General features: G+C 40.2%; 1 protein-coding gene and 1 long non-coding RNA gene across 4 annotated transcripts in view; one reads left to right on the top strand and one right to left on the bottom strand.

Annotated features, from left to right (window-relative positions):
• Positions 1-23,570, top strand: part of LOC109489862 — a 154,142-nt gene that overhangs the window by 32,444 nt on the left and 98,128 nt on the right. The window lies entirely within an intron of this gene.
• ACMSD (aminocarboxymuconate semialdehyde decarboxylase) overlaps positions 1-23,570 on the bottom strand; it is a 62,423-nt gene that overhangs the window by 18,940 nt on the left and 19,913 nt on the right. Inside the window, exons 4-8 of one of the 3 annotated variants that reach the window (XM_002920718.4) lie at positions 15,425-15,474; positions 13,635-13,871; positions 8,999-9,092; positions 6,057-6,152; positions 4,729-4,901 (exon numbers count right to left, since the gene is read on the bottom strand). In XM_002920718.4, the coding sequence (XP_002920764.1) occupies positions 4,729-4,901; positions 6,057-6,152; positions 8,999-9,092; positions 13,635-13,871; positions 15,425-15,474 (650 nt within the window). The remainder of the gene's footprint in view (positions 1-4,728; positions 4,902-6,056; positions 6,153-8,998; positions 9,093-13,634; positions 13,872-15,424; positions 15,475-23,570) is intronic. The other 2 variants (XM_019801248.2, XM_019801250.2) reach the window with 2 other exon arrangements.

Genomic DNA, 23,570 nt, shown 5'->3' with positions numbered 1-23,570 from the left:
ATTTCAATAGATGTAGAAAAAGCATTTGACAAAGTACAATATCCATTCATGATAAAAACCCTCACTCAAAAAAGTAGGTTTAGAGCAAACATACCTCAACATAATAAAGGCCATATATAAAAAAACCCACAGCTAACATCATCCTCATTGGGGAAAAACTGAGAGCTTTTCCTCTATGGTTAAAAGCAAGACAGGGATATCTACTCTCACCGTAGTTATTTAACAGTACTGGAAATCCAAGTCACAGCAATCGGACAACACAAAGAAATAAAAGGCATCCAAATCAGCAAGAGAGAAGTAAAACTTTTACTGTTTGCAGATGGCATGATACACTATATAGAGAACCTGAGAGACTCCACCGAAAAATTACTAGAACTGATACACAAATTCAGTAAAGTAACAGGATACAAAATCAATGTACAGAAATCTGTTGCATTTCTACACACTAGTAATGAAGCAGCAGAAAGAGAAATTAAGGAATTGATCTCTTTTACAATTGTACCAAAATCAATAAGATACCCAGGAATAAACCTAACCAAAAAGGTGAAAGACCTGTATTCTGAAAACTATAGAACAATGATGAAAGAAACCGAAGATGACACAACAATTTCTTTCTATGTTTGTGGATTGGAAGAACAAATATCGTTAAAATGCCTGTACTGCCCAAAGCAATCTACACATTTAATGCAATCCCTATCAAACTGCCAATAGCATTTTTCACAGAACTAGAACAAACAATCCTAAAATTTGTATGGAACCACAAAAGATCCTGAATGGCCAAAGCAACTTGAAAAAGAAAAGCAAAGCTGGAGGCATTACAATTTCTGGACTTCAAGGTATATTACAAAGCTGTAGTGATCAGAACAGTATGGTATTGGCACAAAAGTAGACACATAGATCGACAGAACAGAATAGAAAACCCAGAAATGAACTCACAACTATATGGTCAATTAAAAAGCAGGAAAGAATATCCAGTGGTAAAAAGACAGTCTTCAACAAATGGTATTGGGAAAACTGGATAGCAAGGTGCAAAAGAATGAAACTGGACCACTTTCTTACACCATACACAAAATTTTAAAAAATGCATTAAAGACCTAAATGGCAGACTTGAAACCATAGAAATCCTAGAAGAGAGCACAGGCAGTAACTTCTTTGATATCAGCTGTAGCAACTTTTAAATTAAATTAAATTAAAAAAAATTTTAAAGTAGGTTCCATGCCCAATATGGGGCTTGAACTCACAACCCTGAGATCAAGAGTCATGTGCTTTACCAACTAAGCCAGCTAGGCATCCTCACTCTGTAGCAACTTTTTTCTAGATATTTCTCCTGAGGCAAGGGAAATGAAAGTAAAAAACTATTGGGACTACATCAAAATAAAAGCTGCTTCTGCATAGCAAAGGAAACAACAAAACTAAAAGGTAACCTATGGAATGGTAGAAGGTATTTGCAAATGACATATCTGATAAAAGTTATTATCTAAAATATATAAAGAACTTATAAAACTCAACACCCCAAAAATGAATAATCCAATTAAAAAATGGGCAGAAGACATGAATAGACATTTTCCCAAAGAAGACATCTAGATGGTTAACAGACACATGAAAAGATGCTCAATATCACTGATCATCAGGGAAATTTGAATCAAAACTATAATGATATAGCAGCTCATACTTGAGTCTTAAGAGTCTTAAGTCTTCCATTTAGCACAGTGTTTTAGAAATAGTAGGGGTTCAATAACTAGTTTTGGTATATATATGTTCTTCTCTAAATTTTTATTATTCTATTTATTTTTCTCTGTATGTTCTTTCTATATGTTTACTTACTCCTAGAGTATTATGTAAATTTTTATTTATCAGAGTAATGCCTATACATAGTTAAATAATCAAATATCACTAAAATATCTTTCTCATTAAAAGCAGTCCTGTGCCTATGTTCCTAACTCTTATCCTTCGAGGCAGCCAATTTCACCATTTTAACTTACGTCTTCTGATGATTACCTTCATTATTCTATATAATTACCTTATTCTATTCTATTCTTTTTATTTTTATTTTTTTATTTTTTTTAAAGATTTTTTATTTATTTGACAGAGATAGAGACAGCCAGCGAGAGAGGGAACACAAGCAGGGGGAGTGGGAGAGGAAGAAGCAGGCTCATAGCAGAGGAGCCTGATGTGGGGCTCGATCCCATAACGCCGGGATCACGCCCTGAGCCGAAGGCAGACGCTTAACCACTGTGCCACCCAGGCGCCTCTCTTTTATTCTTTTTAAAAAATTTTAAAAAGATTTTATTTATTTATTTGGGAGAGACAGAGAGAGAGAGCATGAGAGGGGGGAGGGTCAGAGGGAGAAGCAGACTCCCCACTGAGCAGTGAGCCTGATGTGGAACTTGATCCCAGGATTCCAGGATCATGACCTGAGCCGAAGGCAGCTGCTTAACCAACTGAGCCGCCCAGGTGCCCACCTTATTTTATTCTTGATTTATTAGCTTTAGAGAGTATTTACTGACTTCTCATTATGATCCTGGAGAATTTCTTTGTTACCCCAACTTCTCCATTTTCCCAATAGAATTAGAATTTTCACTTAAACTAGTGCTTAATATTTACACTATTATGACTATAAATATTGTTCACTGCTGAGTCAAGTAATGTACAATTATTATCTGCCCTCATATGGGTGTTTGTTTTCTTGGAGTTAATTATTTCCTTTTCTTTCATTTGCTTAATTTTCTATGTACATACTGCTTATTTGTTCCTAATACATCAACAGATCTGTTGAATGTGTGGTAATCATCATTTCAAACTCACAAACCCATGAAATAATCCATCAGTTCCATTTTTTCTCTCCAGGAGACCTCCCTTTACAGCTCTAATGATTTTCTCCTGTCTGGCTGTCATGCTAGGACTTTCCTCAGCCATTTTAGTTTGGGTGTTGTTTTTGAGAGAATTTGTTAATGTGGATATAAGCAAAAAGAAGAAGCATTAATATTTTAGAGAGAATCCAAATTATTAATATATATTGCTTCTGTGTCCTGGATTCACCAGACAGTGAGGCCACATAAAATGAGGTCGCATTTGCTTTTAATGGCCAAATTATAATGGCTCAAGCTTTCCTAGTTTGAATGCAAAATCTGAGCACCACTAACTTTGCAAAGTGCCCTCTCAGTTCTTTTGGGGGTCGCTAAAAGGGGTGTGCTCAGAGGTGCTCACTAACTAGTCTGTCTGCTAGTTACCACAAGCCATATGCCATGTTCTTACTCTTTTGCTCTGACCTCCTGGCAATATGTTTTGCCCTGAATGCTGTTTGATGCTGATAGTATCCCTCACTGCTAATGGTACATCCCTCATAAGATGGGTGTTGTATTTGCCAGGGGCATTTTCTCCTGATTTTACAATTTCTAAGAATACCAGGGGTGCTAGGTTTGATGGGAGGTCATCAAAATGACTCTTCTTAATTCCATACCACTTCCCCACACCTTCTCCTCCATTGCTCAAAGTCCAGAAAGCACAGTCTCTTCCAGTTTCTCCTTTTTGTAATTTCCTCCCCATCACCCCTATGTCCAAACCAATAATCATCAACATTCACAACCCACTGCTAAGCACCCATTTTGGCAGGAACAACATAAAAGCTAGAAGGCTCAGAAGCACAGCTCAACTACATAATTTATTACCAAACCAGAATGTTTAACATTTATATTCTAGTGAGTTTCTTAAGCCAGAGAAACAGTCAGCTTTAAAGTAAGATGAAGTCTCCATTCTGGAGATGGAGAACTTCTTGCAACTTTGAAATGATGGACCTCTTTTCCTGCTAGACAAGATTTTAAATGCCTTAGAGTCTACTCTCAACCCAAGTACCACATTGCAAATCTTTAAATATGTCCACATTTTAAAGTAAATCCTCAAGGGTTTTTTTTTTTTCTTAGAAAATTTTGAAACCTTCTTTGGATATTTGTAAATAATATGAGGGAATTGAAATAGTATATATTTCAGACTTTTCACTGGTTCAAACTGGAGTTTGCCCTAAAAATGGTGTAACTTGTAGAGTTAGCATTTTCAAAATAAACTTAAAGGTAGAAATGCCACCAACAAGGAGATCTGCAAGCAGATGACAACAAAGAAAGACTCTCTCTTGTGAAGTTTAAATTAATACCAAGTTGGTCTTTTTGGACTAAATGAGAGAATTGTTTCCAAAATGAAGGCTGTACTGTATTATTCCAGAAAAAAATTTCAGGTGGTATACAGACCCTTCATCATCTTCCCCTGCCTCCCTGTTAAGTGTCATTTCTTCCTTCTTTAATGTTCCAATTTTCATTTTAGTGGATAAGGACAGTTGGGTTCATAATTTATCCAGTTAGTAAGAGGTAGAGCCAAGATTTTAACACAAGTCAATTTGACTACAAAACTTGTATCTCTTTTCCTGCTTACCATATTGCAATGTGTCATTTCGGATGGCTGCAGAGATGACCCGAAGGAACAGAGATGATCTAAGGGAATTGCCCAGCCATGTGGATTATCTGGGATTTCCCTGGTGTATATAATGGTTGCACACTGTGTTGAAGGAGGCCCTGGAGAGGATCACCTGTGCAAGCAAATCTAATTGTATATCTCACTGTCCCTGTCCTTTCTTCTAATGCCTTTTTTTCCATCCCCTTTTTGGAGAGAGGCCAAGAACAGGTTGCTGATCCTACACTTTGCTCCCCATGAGCCATCTACATGGCAGACCCAACTTACCTTTCCTATGACATCTGTTAATAGCTTGAGTGCCAGAGGATCATGAACCAAGGAGTCGGTGTAAAAGGAACCAAGGTACTTCTTTGGGTTGATTGGGTTGTCCTGGGCACACAGATCTGGGCGCATGTTGAATCCATGGGAGATTCTTCCAACTGTGAAAGGGAAGGCACCACCTGCAAGTAAAACCCATTAGTGAAGGGCTAGTGTCAATTGAAAAGGATATTTTTTAATCCTTATGTTGTATGCAAAGAGGAGTTACTGTAGTCCAGTATTTACAAAGGATTTATTGTATCCCAAATGCTGGGAGATGATTCAGAACAAATGGTATGAACTCATCTATAAATTCAAGTTTGCAGAATTTATCCTAAGAAGGAAGACAAGTGTGTAAAGATATGTGGTCAAGGTTTTCAAATACAGTGTGCTTATAACAGCAAAATACAGAGGCAACCTATCATCTGGGAAATATCTATGTAATGATGGCATATCCATAAAATGTATTGCTCTGCATGCAACCATCAAAAGTGGTGGTCGTGATGGTTTGTGTGTGCCCAAGAGTCAGAAACACAATTGCCTGCAGGGACCAAGGAGAAAATGTAAATAATAGAGAATGGTAGGGACTATTGCAAACTGGAGTGCTTGTAGTCTGACTAGAAGGATTTAGACAAACAAAAAATAAAACAAAACAAAATAAAACAAAAACTATGCCAAACTAACCTTGTCCATAAAAATGGAATTTGGTCCCCAAACTGTCATATACTTTATGACTAGAATGGTGGTTGCAGGCATGTTATGGACTGAATTATGGGGTCCCTCCCCCAAATTCTTACGTTGAAGCTCTAACCCCCAATCTAACTATGTTTGGAGATGGGCTAATTAAGGAGGTAATTTAAGGTTAAATGAGGTTATAAGGTGGGACTTGAATCTGATAGGAGAAAGGAGAGGAACAGTGAGATTTAGGATTAGATTCGCTTGCTCAGGAGATCCTCCCCAGAGCCTCCTTCAACACAGAGTGTGTATCGCCAGAGAACCATTAGATACACCAGGGAAATCCCAGGTAATCCACATGGTTGGCTAATTCCCTTAGATCGGCTGCTGTTCCTTAGGGTCATCTCTGTACCCATCCAAAATGACACGTTGCATGCATAGTGAGAAAGTGGCCTTCTACAATCCAAGAAGACAGGTCTCACCAGAACTAACCCCGCTGGCGCTTTGATCTTGCATTTCCAGCCTCCAGAACTGTGTGAAAATTAAGTTCTGTTGTTGAAGCCACTGAGTCTGTGGTATTTTGTTATGGTAAACTGAGCTGAGTAATGCAGATAGGGCCTTACCTCCATGTGCAAAACACACTTTCAGTTTAGGAAATTTCTCAAATACTCCTCCCATGATCATGGAGCAAATGGCGGTGGTGGTCTCTGCTGGCATTCCTAAAAGAGGAAACGGTCACAGAGTGCAGGGCTTGTCATCTCAAGCAAGAAGAATCTTGGTGATACTAGTGGTTGGGGAATGCCAGCTTGCTGTGATTGTCAATGCTGAGAAATGTGAGGTCCCTCTGTCCCAGCATGGCTTGGTGGTCTACAAGCCATTCCTTTGGCAAACAGACCATCAGAAACTTCCTATTTGCCACTTGCAGGTGGAGTCATCTAATGGACAGCAGAGTCAAGGAGCCAGAGGACGTAGCTTTTGTCCCTATTCCTCCACTTCAGTTTTGGATGTGGTGGGGCAAGCAGAGTACAGTGAGTCTGGGTTGAACCCTGACTCTTCTAATTTTCTGCTTCCTGGACTTTGACCAATTATTTCACGTCCCTAAGCCCGTGCTTCTTCACCTGTAAAATGGGGATACTGTTGCACATCTTTCAAGACCATCGTGGAGCCTTGAAAATGATGATGTTAGGAAAGTTCCTGGCCAGAACATCACATTGGAGGGGCTCAACAAGTATTAGTTGCTTCCCTGTGCCTCAGTTTCCTCATCTATAGAATGTGTTTTTTCTTGACACTTAGTACTCAATAAATACTAATTTAAATTACAATTCCTGCCGAATGTTTGCTGCTTCTTAGAGATGAGGTTGAAAATAACTGGATTAAGATGAGTTGTTTCAAGTGCTTTGTGCCCCTAGAAGAAGTGGCTCTTCCATGCCTGATGCCTTCACCTCCACCGAGTTAGTCTGGGTGACATTTCCAGGCAACTGCTTTTCCGACTGTGATCAAGAAATCTCTGGGGCCTCCATAGGCAAGCCTGTACCTTCAGGGGAAGACTTAGCTTTCTGGCTGCCAAATGGGGTTTTACCAGATGCTCATCCTGCCCCAAGCCTGCCATTGCTCTATGGACAGAGATGCCTCTGGCTTCCTGGCCCTTTGGGAATTCTGGAAGCGCGATAGATTCACATCTATCTGGGAGTGGTTTGTGGGCAGAGCTTCCTGAAGACGGGGATGGACAGGATCACTTCCTTTTGGTCATGTGATTCTGCTCTCCGTTAACTACTTGGGCCATAGTTATATAACCCATTCTCCATACAGAAGCCAAAGTGGAGTATTTACAGTGTCAGTTGCATCACGTTCCTCCCTTGCTGGGAATCCTCCAATCTGCTAATGACCACTTTTGCGTCCAGAATAGAATTTTAAAATTATCCTGTTTGTTCATGATCTGTGTATTTGTTTGTCATCTCTTTCTTCTAACCAGAATATTGGCTTCAGGAGGGCAGAGGTTTTGTCCTTGTCAGTATCCTCAGTGCCTGGTACAGGGCCTGGCATGCTGGAGAGGATCAATTTATGTGTGTTGCATAAGTGAATGATCAAATGGTTCTTTATGCACATGTTCTTCTCTCTGTTTTTCATGTGGGATATTGTAATATAAATAAGTTTGTAGGACTAATCAAAGTGTTGTGTGAATTAGGATGGTATTTTCTTTGAAGCTGGACAGCATTGGTGCCTCTTAGGTTGTCTCTTCCTGCTAATTATTGCCCAAAAATTTGGTGGAGGATGGGTAGGAAGCTGCCTTACTAAATACGTCGGTCTCCAAAATCAATCAGAGAGCCATAAAAGGTCAGAGCATTTTGAAAGATACTGCAGACCAGCTCCCCCATATTACACATGAGAAATGGGCCTGAGCATGTGAAGTGATTTGCCATAGGTTATACAAGAACTAGACACTAGCTGGAACTGAAATTCAGTTTTCTTCCAGTATACTGACTGCTCCATTTAATTCTTCATGTTGGTTACTTTATCATTACTTGTACTAACTGAGCTGAGGAGAGAATGGATAATGGCTTCCCTAAAGAAAATCCAAGGGTGTTCATCTGGAAATCCCACTATTGACTGAGTTTGTAGATGAGCTGCACTTTTTACTTTTGGCCACAGAATTACCACCTGTCTCCATTTCTTGTTACCGGGGATAATAAAGAGATTGGATAGGCCAAGCATAAGTCTCTCCTCTTACCCTCTCCCTTACCTTCATGTGGAATCATGAATGAATAGTGCAGGAACAAAGAGCAGCAGAAAGGAGCAGGTAACAGGAAAATTGAAAGCCTGGGTCATTTACAATCTAGGATGGTGGAAGTTGACCTTCTACTTGTAACTCTAGCATTCTCCTTGTAAGAGCTGATACTTTTTTTTTTTTAAGATTTTATTTATTTATTTGACAGGGAGAGTGGGAGCACAAGCAGCAGGGGTGGCAGGCTGAGGGAGAGGGAGAAGCAGTCTCCTCCTTGCTGAACAGAGAGCTCAATGTGGGGCTTGATCCCAGGGTCCTGGGATCATGACCTGAGCCGAAGGCAGACGCTTAACTGACTGAGCCACACAGGCGCCCAAGAGCTGATACTCTTGTTGGCTCTTTTAAAAAAATCTATTAGGCATGGTTACCTTAAAAAAACCTATTAGGCATGGTTACCTTAAAAAAAAATCTATTAGGCAGGCATGGTTACTTATTTTTGGAGACCTTTTGGGAGTCTGTGTAGTGAGATAGCTTTGGAGTCAGACAGTTTTGTGTAAATTCCATTTTTGCTTATTAACTGTGTGACTTGGACAACTTATCTAACCACTCAGAGACTCCATTTCTTCCCTATAAAATGGTTATTATAAATGTCAACCTCATGGAGTTTTGTGGGGATACGATTAAAATTAAGGTAATATATATAGCATTTATCCAAGAGCTCAGTAACTCACAATCCCATTAATTATTCATACTTTCTCTTTTTGACATAGTAGGGTTCCAGAAATAATTGGAAAAAAACCCGAAGGCTTGATCCTCTTTTCCAGACACCAAGCTGACACAAACCTACAAGCCAAGGGAGCCAGTATTTGGCCATTCGTCCATCCATCTGCATGTCCCAGGGGTGCACAAATAGGGAACAGTTCAGCTTTTCAGCCACCTTTAAAGAAGCAATGAGAGAGAGAGAGGGGGGGAGAGAGAGAGAGAGAGTGTGTGTTATTTGGATGAGCCAGCAAATATAGGGTACTATTTTAGGGAAGCTTTTTCTCTGGGTCTATATTGATCTGAATAAATATGCTAAAATATTTTTGAAGTTGTTTCTTATCTATATAAAAGAGGTATTGAGAAGTTCTGCCCCAGCTTAGAAAATAAGAAGGCCAGTTAGAATTAACAAGGGGGTCGGTGGATTTGCCATGGAGGTTGATGAATTTAATATACTGTTTGGCAAAAAAAGTCACAGGAGACATCCGTCATTCAAATCAGTCAAATGTAGCTGAGAGCAAAATGCTCAAGGACTGATCCCATACCTCAAATGCAGGGGAATTTTCTCCTGCTGGTTCCTACTTCATCCACTTGATCCATTCTTTCAGGAGGACTGTTCAGATTGTACCCTTAGAGTCAGGGCTAGAATGTTCCCTTGTTTCTCCCACTTGGAAACCTGATGTGAAAGTGAAGAAGTGATGGCTGGGGGCCAGGGCCTCGTGACCGGACTGGAGCAGGCTGGCCTGACCCAAGCCATTGGCCACACAGAGCCCGACACTGGCTGGGAATTTCTGGGGGTCTACAGGTACTCACAAAGCCTCAGAAGCCCAGCTGAGTCCCTGAACAGTCTGTTGTGAATGAGATGACTTTAAAAAGTCAAGAGCTGTCAGTGTCTCAGCCAGGCAGGTACTGAGACGAATGTCATGGGCAAACCTATTCCAGGGCCTTCTGGGAAATGGAAATCCTATCTGGATGGAATGACTTTTATTCAACAAAATGTTTAATTTAAAAAAGTTCCCTCAACGGGCATTGAGTATGAGTGCTTAACAAGGTTCAAAACAGATTTTCCTTAGCTCATTTCTTTTCCAAATATATTGAGGTGCTGGCGTGATTCATCCTATCTTTACATATAAATATGTGGGCTAAATAGCCTGATGCAATGTGTGTTCTGGACATAAGCATTTTTACTTATTTTTATTTTTTTATTTCATTAATTTTTTTTAAGAAGAGAGAGAGCGTGCACTATTGGGGGTGGGGGGAGGGACAGAAGGAGAGAGACAATCCTAAGTAGGCTCCACGCCCAGCACTGAGCCCAATGCAGGACTCCATCTCATGACCCTGAGATCATGACCTGAGCCTAAATCAAGACCCTGACACTTAACTGACTGTGGTACCCAGGCGCCCCTGGACATAAGCATTTTTAAAATGGAGATGCAATTCTTGGACAACAAGGGATTCTGGAAGTGGCAGACAAAGGGTAGATTGGAGAATGGACTTCTAATTTCATCAGGTTCTGGGGGTAGAAGGGAGAGGAGCTAATTAGTTTCTGATAATGGATGCAGGCTGGGTCAACTTCTTGGGATGGGTTGAGCTTGACAAAAGCAAAAAATCATGGTATCTCAGTGGGATTTGACTCATTATTATTCTGTGCATCTGTGATGGTGCATTTCTCTTCAATTCAAATTAGTATGTATATTTGATCCTTTCTGTATGTGAAGTATTGTAGAGAACACAAAAAGAAGTCACTTAAACTCTGAAAATCATGATAACTCACATTAACTGAGAGCTTACTATATGCCAAAGCTGTTATAAGAATTGTACAATTGTTAACTAGTTTAATCCTTTATAAGATGAGCACTTTTTAAAATTGAAGTATAGTTGACATACAATGTTCCATTACTTTCAGGTGTACAACATGCTGATTTGACAGTCCTGTACCTTATAGTGTGCTTACACAAGGGTAGCTACCATCTGTCACTCTACAAATGCTATTATAATATTGATTTTATTCCCTATGCTGTACCTTTCATCCTCGTGACTTGTGTATTCCATAACTGGCAGCCTGTATCCCATTCCGCTTTACCCATTTTGCCCATCCCCCACCCCTTGCCCCCTAGCAGCCACTCGTTTGTTCTCTGTGTTTATTTGGTCTATTAGCGTTTTTGTTTGTTTATTTTTCTTTTAGATGCCACATAGAAGTGAAATCATATGGTATTTATTTGTCTGTCTCTGACTTATTTCACTTAGCCTAATACCTTCTGAGATGAGCATTTTTATTACTCTTATTTTATAGAGAAAGAAAGTAAGGCACTTAGAGGCTAGGTAACTTACTTAGGTCTTATGGCTGATACATGGTAGAGCAGGCAGTCTGCCGCTACCAGTCTGCCTGCCTCATACTTGTAATAAGGTCATTTTTGTGCCTGAAAACTGATCTGAGCATGTATGGTTGGGTTCACTTACTACAAGGGAGGTCTAGGAGGTAGGGGAGATGGCTAGACACTTAGCTCCAGGCTCCCCTTGAAATGACAAAGACAACTTGGTTCATGGTAACTCCTGTCATTTGTTTTAGCCATGTTACTGGCATAAGCTAGAGACTAGTGAGGCTGCCAAGTCTTGCTAACCAAACGAATGTGCTGCCAGCCCCAGGACATCACAAATCAGCTGGGGCCAGGACGCTCTCCTGAATTCCCTGAGAGATCGCAGTCCCCAAAACAGCCTATTTAGAATGAGTGATGGGTTGAGCTAGTCACACAAGTGAAAATTATCTATTTGGACCATAACTGGCTGCTCTTTCTTTTTGAGCTCCTTAGTAATTCATAAACCCAGTCCCAGTAAATAATAAAATAACTTGCAGCTGAAGGCTTGTTCACATGGTGCTGAAACAACTTGGATGCACAAGTAAATAAATCCTCTTTCAAAGCCCATTAAAGTTTCTAGAAAACATTCACTGTATCAGCTCAGCCCCTGCAGCCAATAAGCTTCAGGGAGTTCAATATTTAGAGGAACGTTTAATCTTTCAGGTTATTGGGAGGCAATTTAACAGGTAGACCCTCAACTGGTGGGCAGTGTCCATCGATACAAACATGGAAACATTTTTGCATGTAGGCAGAGCTCAATAAACATGAAAGGAATACATGATCAGTGGTTATAGTGCCTGGTGAGTACACCAACATCTATTTATTTTTTTATTATTTTTAAATTATTTTTAAAGATTTAATTATTTGTCAGAGAGAGAGCTCACAGGCAGGGGGAGAGACAGGCAGAGGGAGAAGCAGTCTCCCTGCTGAGCAAGGAGCCATATGCGGGCCTTGATCCCAGGATCCCAGGATCATGACCTGAAGGCAGACGCTTAACTGACTGAGCCACCCAGGCGTCCCCACCAGCATCTATTTAATCCACTATTGAAAATTTTGCATTTACGATGAAAATAATAGAAAACAATACTGTTATAATTCTAGGAGGAAAGTAAGAAATAAAAAATTGCAATTGAAAATAAAATATGCATCTTGATTTCTGATATGAAGAAAAGCAGGTTTAGTTGCAGAAAGAACAGAAGGGTAGAGGAAGACTGGTGAAGAGGACCATGGGACTGTGGGCACTTCAGTTGGGTACCTGAGAGATTAAAATGGCACCAAATTCCTGAAAATATACTTTATAATGCAATATTTTAAATGTAGAAAGTTGTAAACCATAGTACCATGAACATCCATATACTCACCAGCTAGTTTCCTCAAATGTTAACATTTTGATGGCATTGTTTTTTGTTACGTGCTTTAATTATACGTTTTTGAAATATATGGGGAAAAAGTATATTAATTTAGGACTGGTTAAATAAATCAAAACATATCCATATATTGTAATATATGCAGTTACTTAAAAATCATACATTAAGAGAATTTTCATTTGGATTGGAAATTCATTAGGATACAAAATCTCGTGTAATTAAAATTCAGATTTCATTAAAATATAGATATATGCAGAAACATGCAAACAAAAAAATCAAACAAAATATATGATAACAGTAAATATTTATCTTTGGGTAGTGGGATTATGGGTTGTTTTTGTTTTCCTGTCTCTGTTTTTCTGTATTTTCCAGAATTTCTTCAAAATCACTTCATAATTTTTTTATTTATTTGTTTGAGAGAGAGAGCATGAGAGAGAGGATGAGAACGAGAGAGAGGGGAGAAGCAGATGGAGAGGGAGAGGCAGACTCCCCGCTTAAGCCTGACAGGGGGCTCTATTCCAGGATCCTGGGATCATGACCTGAGCTGAAGGCAGGCGCTTAACTGACTAAGCCACTCAGGCACCTGGAAAAAAAGTCATAATTTTGAAAGATAAGTATTTTTTTCTAAAGCAAAATAAATAATTTTTTTTTTTTGCATGTCACTGACATGGCCTTTTGTACCATGGCTGTGATGAGGGTAATATTTCAGCTTCCAAAGGAAACAGTAGAAAGAGAGCATAGGGGATGGAAAGTAAGAGAAATTTCCCTGAGCTAACTCCGGGCTGGCCTGCGAAGCATTTCCACCTGTCCCTCTTCTAGTGGAATGGCCCAGTCCTTTTGGAGAACTCTTTCCATATTTCCTGCTGTATGCAGCATGTCATCAGGCATCTTTCTTTCCCCCTGCCAGGGAGGTGGCACACTCATGTTCTGCCCTCCTTCACCCAGTGCAGTGCCTGGCCCTGCCACATGCTGGCTGAGCGATCACCGTGTACTCACTGCATAGACAGGGAAGAGTTCCTTTGCATTCAGGTCCCACTCGTTGATGTGGGAGCCGATCTGGACCCCGGGAAAGCCCAGCTCCTTCACGCAGCGCTCCATCTCCTTCACAGCAAGCTCCGGGGCCTGCATGGGCAACGTCCCCAGACCCACAAACCTCCTGGGGTGGTTCGCAACAGTGGCAGCCAAGTCATTGTTTAAAAGCTGGCACAGGTCTAATGTGTCCTGAGGTTTGGCCTGGCAGAGACAAGTAAGGGAAGATCATATCATTCATGACCAACTTCTTTAATTACTCTGCACAATACCTCTCCTGGGCTGAGTCATTTGTCACTATCCATGGCTTTTACTCCTCAGCAAGCTGGGGCACAGATTGAAATAGCCACTGGCTGTAGGAGACCCAAAGCCAATCACTGCAAAAGTAAAGAAAACTGCTAGTATATTGCCGATTAATTAGAAAAATGGAAGTTATAATCAGAAGGGATGGACACAATTACTGGGCCAGTCATCCCCTATAGAAGAGATGGAATGAGGATGGGCCTGGTGAGTGTCCCACATCACCAGCAGCATACCTCCTTGTCATGCCTCATCATGGGATGCCAGGCTGCTCATGGACCCCTCCTGTTCCTGTGTTCCTCCCTGTCCTTCTGCTGGTAGTGACACTCAAGAGTTACCTTAGCAAAATGCTGATGCAGCTGTTCGCTTTCTGATCCCCTAACTCCCTCTTCTTTATTGTTTTCTTTCCTTTTAACTTCACCCCACCCCACTGGCAGGCATTTGGTAGTCTCCTGAAATTCTAGTCGTTCAGTCAAAATAGTAGATACTCAGATAAATTTGGGCATATTGAAGTCTTACAGCATTTTTATTTTAAAAAATGAGTCTAGAGGTGTCTGGGTTAAGTGTTCAGCTCTTGGTTTCGGCTCAGGTCATGATCTCAGGGTCGTGAGATGGAGCCCCTTGTAGGCCTCCATGCTCAGTGGGGAGTCTGCTTAGGATTCTCTCTCCCTCTCCTTCTGCCCCTCCACACTCCTTGCACACTCTCTCTCTTTCTCTCTCTCAAAAATAAAAAAATAAAATAAAAAAATGAATCTAATCCGAGGAATAGATAAAGACTGAAACACTGATACTAGAATATGAGCATGGGTGGGAAAGTCTGTGTAAGCAGGTGATATTTCCATTGCTCCTTAAATCACAACACAAATGAATATTCACTTGGTTGAGCAGATATTTAGTGCATCCCCAGCTATGTGCAGAAATGACCTCCCACAGGCTGTGATCATGCCTGAAACTCAGCAATTGAGACTTAATCTCTTGGGGAGAGGCATCCAACTGCAGAAATCCCATTTTGAATTGTGTGTTTCACCCAGAGAGGCAACATGTTAGGCCATTATTATTGTTCTTACTCTCCAGTCATTATCATCTCAGAATAAACTGGCTTGTCAATGGCTGAGCAAGGCACTGCAGGAATGAATCATGAGATAGGTAAATTCTGGTGGAATTCTAGACTCTAGTTGAGTCTAGAACTGCCTGTTCAATGGAAATGTAATGTGAGTCACATGTTGACATGCGGCTCCTGGCTACCATTCTGGACCATGCGGGTCTAGAGCAAGAGCATGACTAGGAGGAAGGCCTGAGAGGGGACACTGCAGTATGAGAAACTGGGGGTCCCTGGTGATCTCTAAAGGGGAGGAGATTTGGGGGACAATGTCAAGACTTGAGGCATCTGTCTACTCACTAGTGAGCTGGATATGAGCCTTCGCCCACCCAGAAGACATTTGAGTTTTCACACTCACCCAGTAACTAAACATGACAGGAACTGTAGAAAGGGCTTGCACGGTCACTCCTAGACACAGACACAAAAAAAGGCAAACGTGATGAGAAGAATAGTCCAGGCACTCCTCTTGCATTTTCCAGGGGCCAGCACATCTCCATCCCACCCTCCCCTTCTCTGCTGCTCCTTCCTATCCTCCTTCTCTCAGGCTCTGTCCCAGGCTTCCCTTATCCCACAACCCCAGGTCTAGGGGGAGGTGTAAAGGCTGGACAAAAGAGCCAGGGTTAGTCAAGGATAGCCATGGAATGAAGCACAAAACAAAACCCAAAGGAGGCACACTTCATCTAAACTGCAGTCATAAGCGATGGTTCTAACAATAGCCATCTGAGTCTCATTTTTACTAGTTTTCTTCTTGAAATGATGGATCCTTGCTCAAGCTGCACATCTTTTCTTTCTTTCTCTTTCTTTCTTTCTTTCTTTCTTTCTTTCTTTCTTTCTTCTTTCTTTTCTTTTTTTTTTTTAAGATTTTACTTATCTGAGAGAAAGAGAGGGAGAACACAAGTAGGGGGAGGGGCAAAGGGAGAGGGAGAAGCAGACTCCCTGCTGAGCGGGGAGCCCAATGGGGGGCTCAATGCCAGGACCCTGGGGATCTTGACCTGAGCCAAAGACAGACACTTCATCAACCCAGGCACCTTGACTTCTGCCCATCTCTTGACCGATTTTTTGTTTTTTGGGGTGTTGAGTTTGATAAGTTATTTATAGATCTTGGATTCTAGTTCCTCATCTGATAGGACATTTGCAAATATCTTCTCCCATTCTGTAGTTTGTTTTTCAGTTTTGCCAGCTGTTTTCTTTGCTGTGTAAAAGCTTTCAATCTTGATGAAATCCCAATAGTTCATTTTTGCTTTTGTTTCCCTTGCCTTTGAAGATGTGTCTAACAAGAAGTTGCTGCGGCTGAGGTCACAGAGGTTGCTGCCTGTGTTCTCCTCTAGGATTTTGATGGATTTCTGTCTCACATTTAGGTCTTTCATCCATTTTGAGTCTATTTTTGTGTATGGTAAGAAAATGGTACAGTTTCATTCTTCTGCATGAGACTGTCCAATTTCCCCCACACCATTTGTTGAAGAGACTGTCTTTTTTTCCATTGGATATTCTTTCCTGCTTTGTTGAAGATGAGTTAACCATAGAGTTGAGGGGCCATTTCTGGGTTCTTTATTCTGTTCTGTTGATCTATGTGTTTGTTTTTGTGCCATTTCCCCATTGTCTTGATGACTACAGACTTGTAATATAGCTTGAAGTCTGGAATTATAATGTCACCAGCTCTGGTTTTCTTTTTCAACATTCCTTTGGCTATTCTTGGTCTTTTCTGGTTCCATACAAATTTTCAGATTATTTGTTCCAGCTCTGTGAAAAATGTTGATGGTATTTTGATAGGGATTGCATTGAATGTGTAGATTGCTTTGGGTATCCTGACATTTTAACAATATTTGCTCTTCCAATCCATGAGCATGAAATGTTTTTCCATTTCTTTGTGTCTTTCTCAATTTCCTTCATAAATGTTCTAGAGTTTTCTGAGTACAAATCCTTTGCCTCTTTGGTTAGGTTTATTCCTAGATATCTTATAGTTATTAGTGCAATGGTAAATGGTATCAATTTCTTAATTTCTCTTTCTTCTGTCTCATTGGTAGTGTATAGAAATGCAACTGACTTCTGTGCATTGACTTTATATACTGCCACATTGCTGAATTCCTGTATGAATTCTAGCAATTTTGGGGTGGAGTCTTTTGGGTTTTCAACATAGAGTATCATGTCATCTGTGAAGAGTGAAAGCTTGACTTCTGCTTTGCCAGTTTGGGTGCATTTTATTTCTTTCTGTTGTCTGATTGCCGAGACTAGGACTTCTAGTACTACATTGAATAACAGTGGTGAGAGTGGACATCCCTGTCATGTTCCTGACTTTAGGGCTCTCAGTTTTTCCCCATCAAGGATGATATTCTCTGTGGGTTTTTCATATATGGCTCTTAAGATATTGAGGTATGTTCTCTCTGTCCCTACACTGCAGAGAGCTTTTATCAAGGAAGGATGCTGTATTTTGTCAAATGCTTTTCCTGCATCTATTGAGAGGATCATATGGTTCTTGTCCTTTCTTTTATTAATGTGGTATATCACATTGATTGATTTGTGGATATTGAACCACCCTTGTGACTCAGGAATAAATGCCACTTGGCCATGGTGAATAATCCTTTTAATGTACTGTTGGATCCTATTAACTAGTATCTTTGTGAGAATTTTTGCATCCATGTTCATCAGGGATATTGGTCTGTAATTCTCTTTTTTGGTGGGATCTTTGTCTGGTTTTGGGATCAAAGTAATGCTGGCCTCATAGAATGAATTTGGATGTTTTCCTTTCATTTCTGTTTTTTGAAACAGTTTCAGAAGAATAGGTATTAATTCTTTTTTAAATGTTTGGTGAAATTCCGCTGGGAGGCCATCCAACCCTGAAGTCTTGTTTGTTGGGAGATTTTTGATTACTGCTTCAATTTCTTTGCTAGATCTTGCTCGTTCAGGTTTTCCATTTCTTTCTGCTTCTGTTTTGGTAGTTTATATGTTTCTAGGAATGCATCCATTTCTTCCAGATTGCCTAATTTATTGGCCTATTGTTGCTCATAATATGCTCTTATAATTGTATTTCTTCAGTGTTGGTTGTGATCACCTCTTTCATTTATGATTTTATTTATTTGAGTCCTTTCTGTCTTCTTGATGAGTCTGGCTAGGGGTTTATTGATCTTTTTAATTCTTTCTAAGAACCAGCTTCTAGTTTTGTTTACCTATTCTACTGTTCTTTTGATTTCTTCTTTAATCTTTATTATTTCTCTTCTCCTTCTAGGGTCAGGCTTTATTTGCTCTTCTTTCTCCAGCTCCTTTTGGTGTTAAGGTTAGGTTGTGTATTTGAGACATTTCTTGTTTCTTGAGAAAGGCTTGTATTGCTATATACTTCCCTCTTAGGACCATCTTTGCTGCATCCCAAAGGTCATGAACAGTTGGTTTTCATTTTCATTTGTTTCCATGAATTTTTAAAATTCTTTTTTAATTTCCTGGTTGACCCATTCATTCTTTAGTAGGTTGCTTTTTATTTTTTTTATTTTTTATTTTTGTTCCTAAAGATTTTATTTATTTGAGAGAAAGAGCACAGGGAGAGAGGCAGAGGGAGAAGCAGATTCCCCGCTGAGCAGAGAGCCTGACGTGGGGCTTGATCCCAGGACTCTGGGATCATGACCTGAGCTGAAGGCAGATGCTTAACCTACTGAGCCACCCAAGTGCCGCTCTAACACATTATCTTAATAGAACTTATTATTATATTGATGGTCTACAAAGGAAATCCTGTTATCATCTCCATGGATACTGAACATAGCTTAACACATTCAATTCCATTCTTAAATTTAAAACATTCAATAAAAAAGGATTCAGTGGACACTTCCTTAATATGTGTGCTGGATAACCTGCATGTATTTGTGTTCCTTCCAAATTTTCTCTTGATTGAGTTCAAGTTTTAAAGCATTGTGGTCTGAAAACATGCAGGGAATAATCCCAGTCTTTCAGTACTGGTTAAGACCTGATTGATGACTCAGTATGTGATGTATTCTGGAGAATGTGTACTCAAGAAGAATGTGTATTCTGCTGCTTTAGGATGAAATGATCTGAATATATCTGTGAAGTCCATCTGGTCCAGTGTGTCATTCAAAGCCCTTGTTTACTTGTTGATCTTCTGCTTAGATGATCTGTCCATTGCTGTGAGTGGGGTGTTAAAGTCCCCTACTATTATTGTATTATTATCAATGTGTTTCTTTAATTTTGTTATTAAATGATTTATATAATTGGCTGCTCCCAAGTTAGGGGAATAAGTATTTACAATTGTTAGATCTTCTCGTTAGACAATTTTTTAAATTTAACAATTGTTAGACAAATTTTTAAATCTAACAATTGTTAGATCTTCCTTTTATTCTGATATAGTGTCCTTCTCCATCTCTTATTACAGTCTTTGGCTTAAAATCTAGTTTGTCTGATGTAAGCTACCCCAGCTTTCTCTTGATGTCCATTAACATGATAAATTGTTTTCCACCCCCTCACTTTCAATCTGGAGGTGTCTGTGGGTCAAAATTGAGTCTCTTGGGGGCGCCTGGGTAGCGCAGTTGTTAAGTGTCTGCCTTCAGCTCAGGGTGTGATCTGGCATTCCAGGATCGAGTCCCACATCGGGCTCCTCTGCTAGGAGCCCGCTTCTTCCTCTCCCACTCCCCTGCTGTGTTCCCTCTCTCGCTGGCTGTCTCTCTGTCACATAAATAAATAAAATCTTTTAAAAAAAATGAGTCTCTTGTGGACAACATATCAATGGGTCTTTTTTTTAATACAATATGATACCCCATATCTTTTGATTAGAGCATTTAGTCCATTTACATTCAGAGTAATTATTGAAAGATATGAATTTAGTGCCATTGTATTACCTGTAAAGTCCCTGTTTCTGTATATTGTCTCTGTTCCTTTCTGGTCTTTGTTACTTTTGGGCTGTCTCTTCACTCAAAGGATCCCCTTTAATATTTCTTGCCGGGCTGGGTTAGTGATCACAAATTCTGTTAGTTTCTGTTTGTCCAGGAAGCTCTTTATCTCTCCTATTCTAAATGACAGCCTTGCTGGATAAAGTATTCTTGGCTGCATATTTTTCTCATTTAGCACCTTGAATATATCATCTCAGTCCTTTCTGGCCTGCCAGGTCTCTGTGGACAGGTCTGCTTCCACCCTTATGTAGGACCTCTTGTCCCAAGCTGCTTTCAGGATTTTCTCTTTATCTCTGAAATTTGGAAACTTCACTATTACATGTTGAGGTGTTGACCTTTTTTTGTTGATTTTGACGGGGGTTCTTTGTGCCTCCTGGACTTGAATGCCTGTTTCCTTCCCCAGATTAGGGAAGTTCTCAACTATAATTTGTTCAAATAAACCTTCTTCCCCTCTCTTTCCTCTTCCTCTGGTACCCCAATTATTCTAATTTTGTTTTGCTTTATGGTATCACTGATCTTTCAAATCCTCCCTTTGCGATCCAGTAGTTGTTTATCTCTCTTTTTCTCAGCTTTTTTATTCTCCATCATTTTGTCTTCTATATCACTGACTCTTCTGCCTCATTTATCCTAGCAGTTAGAGCCTACATTTTTGATTGCACCTCATTAATAATAGCCTTTTTGATTTCAGCCTGATTAGATTTTAGTTCTTTTATTTCTCCAGTAAGGGATTCTCTAGTGTCTTCTATGCTTTTTTCAAGCCCAGTGACTGCCTTTATAATCATTGTTTTGAATTCTAGTTTTGACATCTTACTTATATACATATTGATTAAATCCCTGGCAGGAGTACTGCCTCCTGTTCTTTCTTTTGGGGTGAGTTTTTCCATCTCATCATTATGTCCAGAAAAGAATAGCTGAAAGAGAGAGAAAATACAAAAATAGCAACAACACTAGAAACTACACACTAAACAAATCCAAAAATAACAGAAAAGAGAGAGAGAGAGAGAGAGAAATCAAACAAGACGTAGAACAGAACACCACAATAAACTAGATCCTGGGTGTATTTTGGTCTGTTTTTTAGAGGAAGCTAGATCCCAAAATAGGAAAGAAAAAAAACTTACATATATACAAAAATAAAATTGAATATAATAAAAGGAAACCAAAAATGAAATATATATATGTATAATGTAATGTAAAAATAAAAATTAATAAAGACTTTAAAAAAGAATTGGTAAAATAAGAAAATAGTTGAAAAGAAGAAAATATAGAACTGAAAGACTAAAGAATAATAAGAAAAAAACCACAAATGCTATATACTGTTTTCCGCAAGAGCTAGAGTTTTGCATTTCTCTGTGATTGGTAAACTTGATATTAGCCAGATGCTTGAGCTGGTCTTCTGGGGAGGGGCCTGTTGTGCTGATTCTCAGGTGTCTTTGCTTGGGGGGAATTGCATTGCCCTTGCCAGGGGCTGGGCTAGGTGTATGCAGGCCCAGACTGTACTATGTAGTGCTGTTTTGCTTCTTGAACGCTTTCAGAACTGATGGGGGAATGAAAATGGAGGCACTTCCATCTCTAGTCCCAGAGCTGAAAGTTCATGACCCCCCCCCTTCAGTGACCCCTCACAGAAAAGCAGTCAATTACTCTTGTCTCCCTGGTTTCCATCTGCTCTCTGTGTTCACCCAGCTCATGACTGAGCATTTTTTATCTCAGGCGTGACCCTGTTTTGAGTCTCCAAACTTTATGGACTCCTGAGGCAGGGACCTGTGCCATTTCTCCTGGGGTAGCAATGGGGGTTTCACTGCAGTTCTGCTGCTTGCTGGGCCCCTGCTCTGAGAGCAGTCGCCTGACCATGCTGGGGTTTGGGGTTTATGGCAACACCAAGCAGAAAGCCCACTCCTGAGCTCTCTGTTTGCAGCTGGCTTCCCTGCTCTGATGCTTGGGAACTCTGCTGCATTCAGGCATCCCTGTTCTTTTTGTGACCCCGGGGATCCCGAGACCATGCTGCCCCACCTAGGATTCCTCCCCACTTCACCACCTGAGCACCTTTTAGGCAGACTCCTAAAAGTTCTGATTTTGCACCTGCTGCCTATAACACCTTCGGTACCTGGCTTATGGAGCCTCCTTCCCCCCAGTGGTTTATCTTCCAATGTATCACCTCAGATTCATGTCTCTGCACCTTCTACCTTGAAAAGTGGTTGCTTTTCTATTTGTAGAATTGTAGCAATTCTTTTCTCAGATCTCTGGCTAATTTTGTAGGTGTTCAGAATGATTTGATAACTATCTAGCTGAGTGTCAGGGACCAGATGAAATTAGGGTCCCCTATTCCTCCACTATCTTCACTCAGAGCTTCACATTTAGATCAAAATCTTGCTCTTTGCTCTAAGCCTGGGAAACTTTTTCTCTCTCACTCCTCTCCCATTCCCATATGCTTCTAGNACTATCTAGCTGAGTGTCAGGGACCAGATGAAATTAGGGTCCCCTATTCCTCCACTATCTTCACTCAGAGCTTCACATTTAGATCAAAATCTTGCTCTTTGCTCTAAGCCTGGGAAACTTTTTCTCTCTCACTCCTCTCCCACTCCCATATGCTTCTAGAACTCTGTGTTCTGTGGAATGGTCTACAAAGGTGCTTTAGACTTTCTGCAAAATTCAATTTGAAGGTCATTTAAATATACTTACAATTGTTAAAAAAATCTATAAAGAGGGGCGCCTGGGTGGCTCAGTCGTTGAGCGTCTGCCTTCGGCTCAGGGCTCAATCCCAGGGTCCTGGGATTGAGCCCCATGTCAGGCTCCTCCGCTGGGAGCCTGCTTCTTCCTCTCCCACTCCCCCTGCTTGTGTTCCCTCTCTTACTGGCTGTCTCTCTCTGTCAAATAAATGAATAGAATCTTTAAAAAAAATCTATAAAGAAGTAACTGGCCAGAAGTATCCTAGACCAAGTTCTAACGGTCAGAGACTACCTCCTTATTTGGGGCTGGCAGTTTAACTCATTTTGTACAGACTTTGGAATAAAACGTCTTCTGCTATCTCTCTATATATTTGAAGTTCTTATAAATTTGTCTTTGATTAAAAAGGTGATAATATTAAGCTGCTCTTTCATTTGTGTATATGCGTTGTTTGTTTTCTCGTTTGAATCTGGACCACCCATGTCGAAATTTAGACCTGACAGTGTTGTAGTGGTGAGTTCCCCATCACAACCCATGGTCACGGCTCACACGTGTGTAGAAGGCTTAGTGCATCTTCTTGGAGCATATACTCCTCAGGTTGCACAGTTGACCAGGTAGTAATAAGTGAAAGCACAACGTGGCCATCATACCATATTTTAGATAGTCTTCGAAATTCTTTTCAATTGGGGAGACTTGTTTGCTTTTCAGATGTGGGATAAGGAAAATCAAGCAGTTCTTAGAAATTGTTAGTGATTCAGCTTTGAAAGAAGAATTTCCCAATTTTCCTCTTTCAAATTTCTGGATTAGTTTCATTGTAGAGTATTCTGTGATTATACAATTAACTTTGTTTTTAACTGCTCCCATTTCCACCCCTTATATGTCACTGGAGACATTCTGTGTACTGTGCAACCAGACAAACTATAGAAAGAATATGGATCCTGAGTGTGACTGAGCAAG

The sequence above is a fragment of the Ailuropoda melanoleuca genome, chromosome 2, assembly GCF_002007445.2.
Source record: "Ailuropoda melanoleuca isolate Jingjing chromosome 2, ASM200744v2, whole genome shotgun sequence".
Classification (NCBI taxonomy): domain Eukaryota; kingdom Metazoa; phylum Chordata; class Mammalia; order Carnivora; family Ursidae; genus Ailuropoda; species Ailuropoda melanoleuca.
This window is presented reverse-complemented; position numbering and strand designations above follow the sequence as displayed.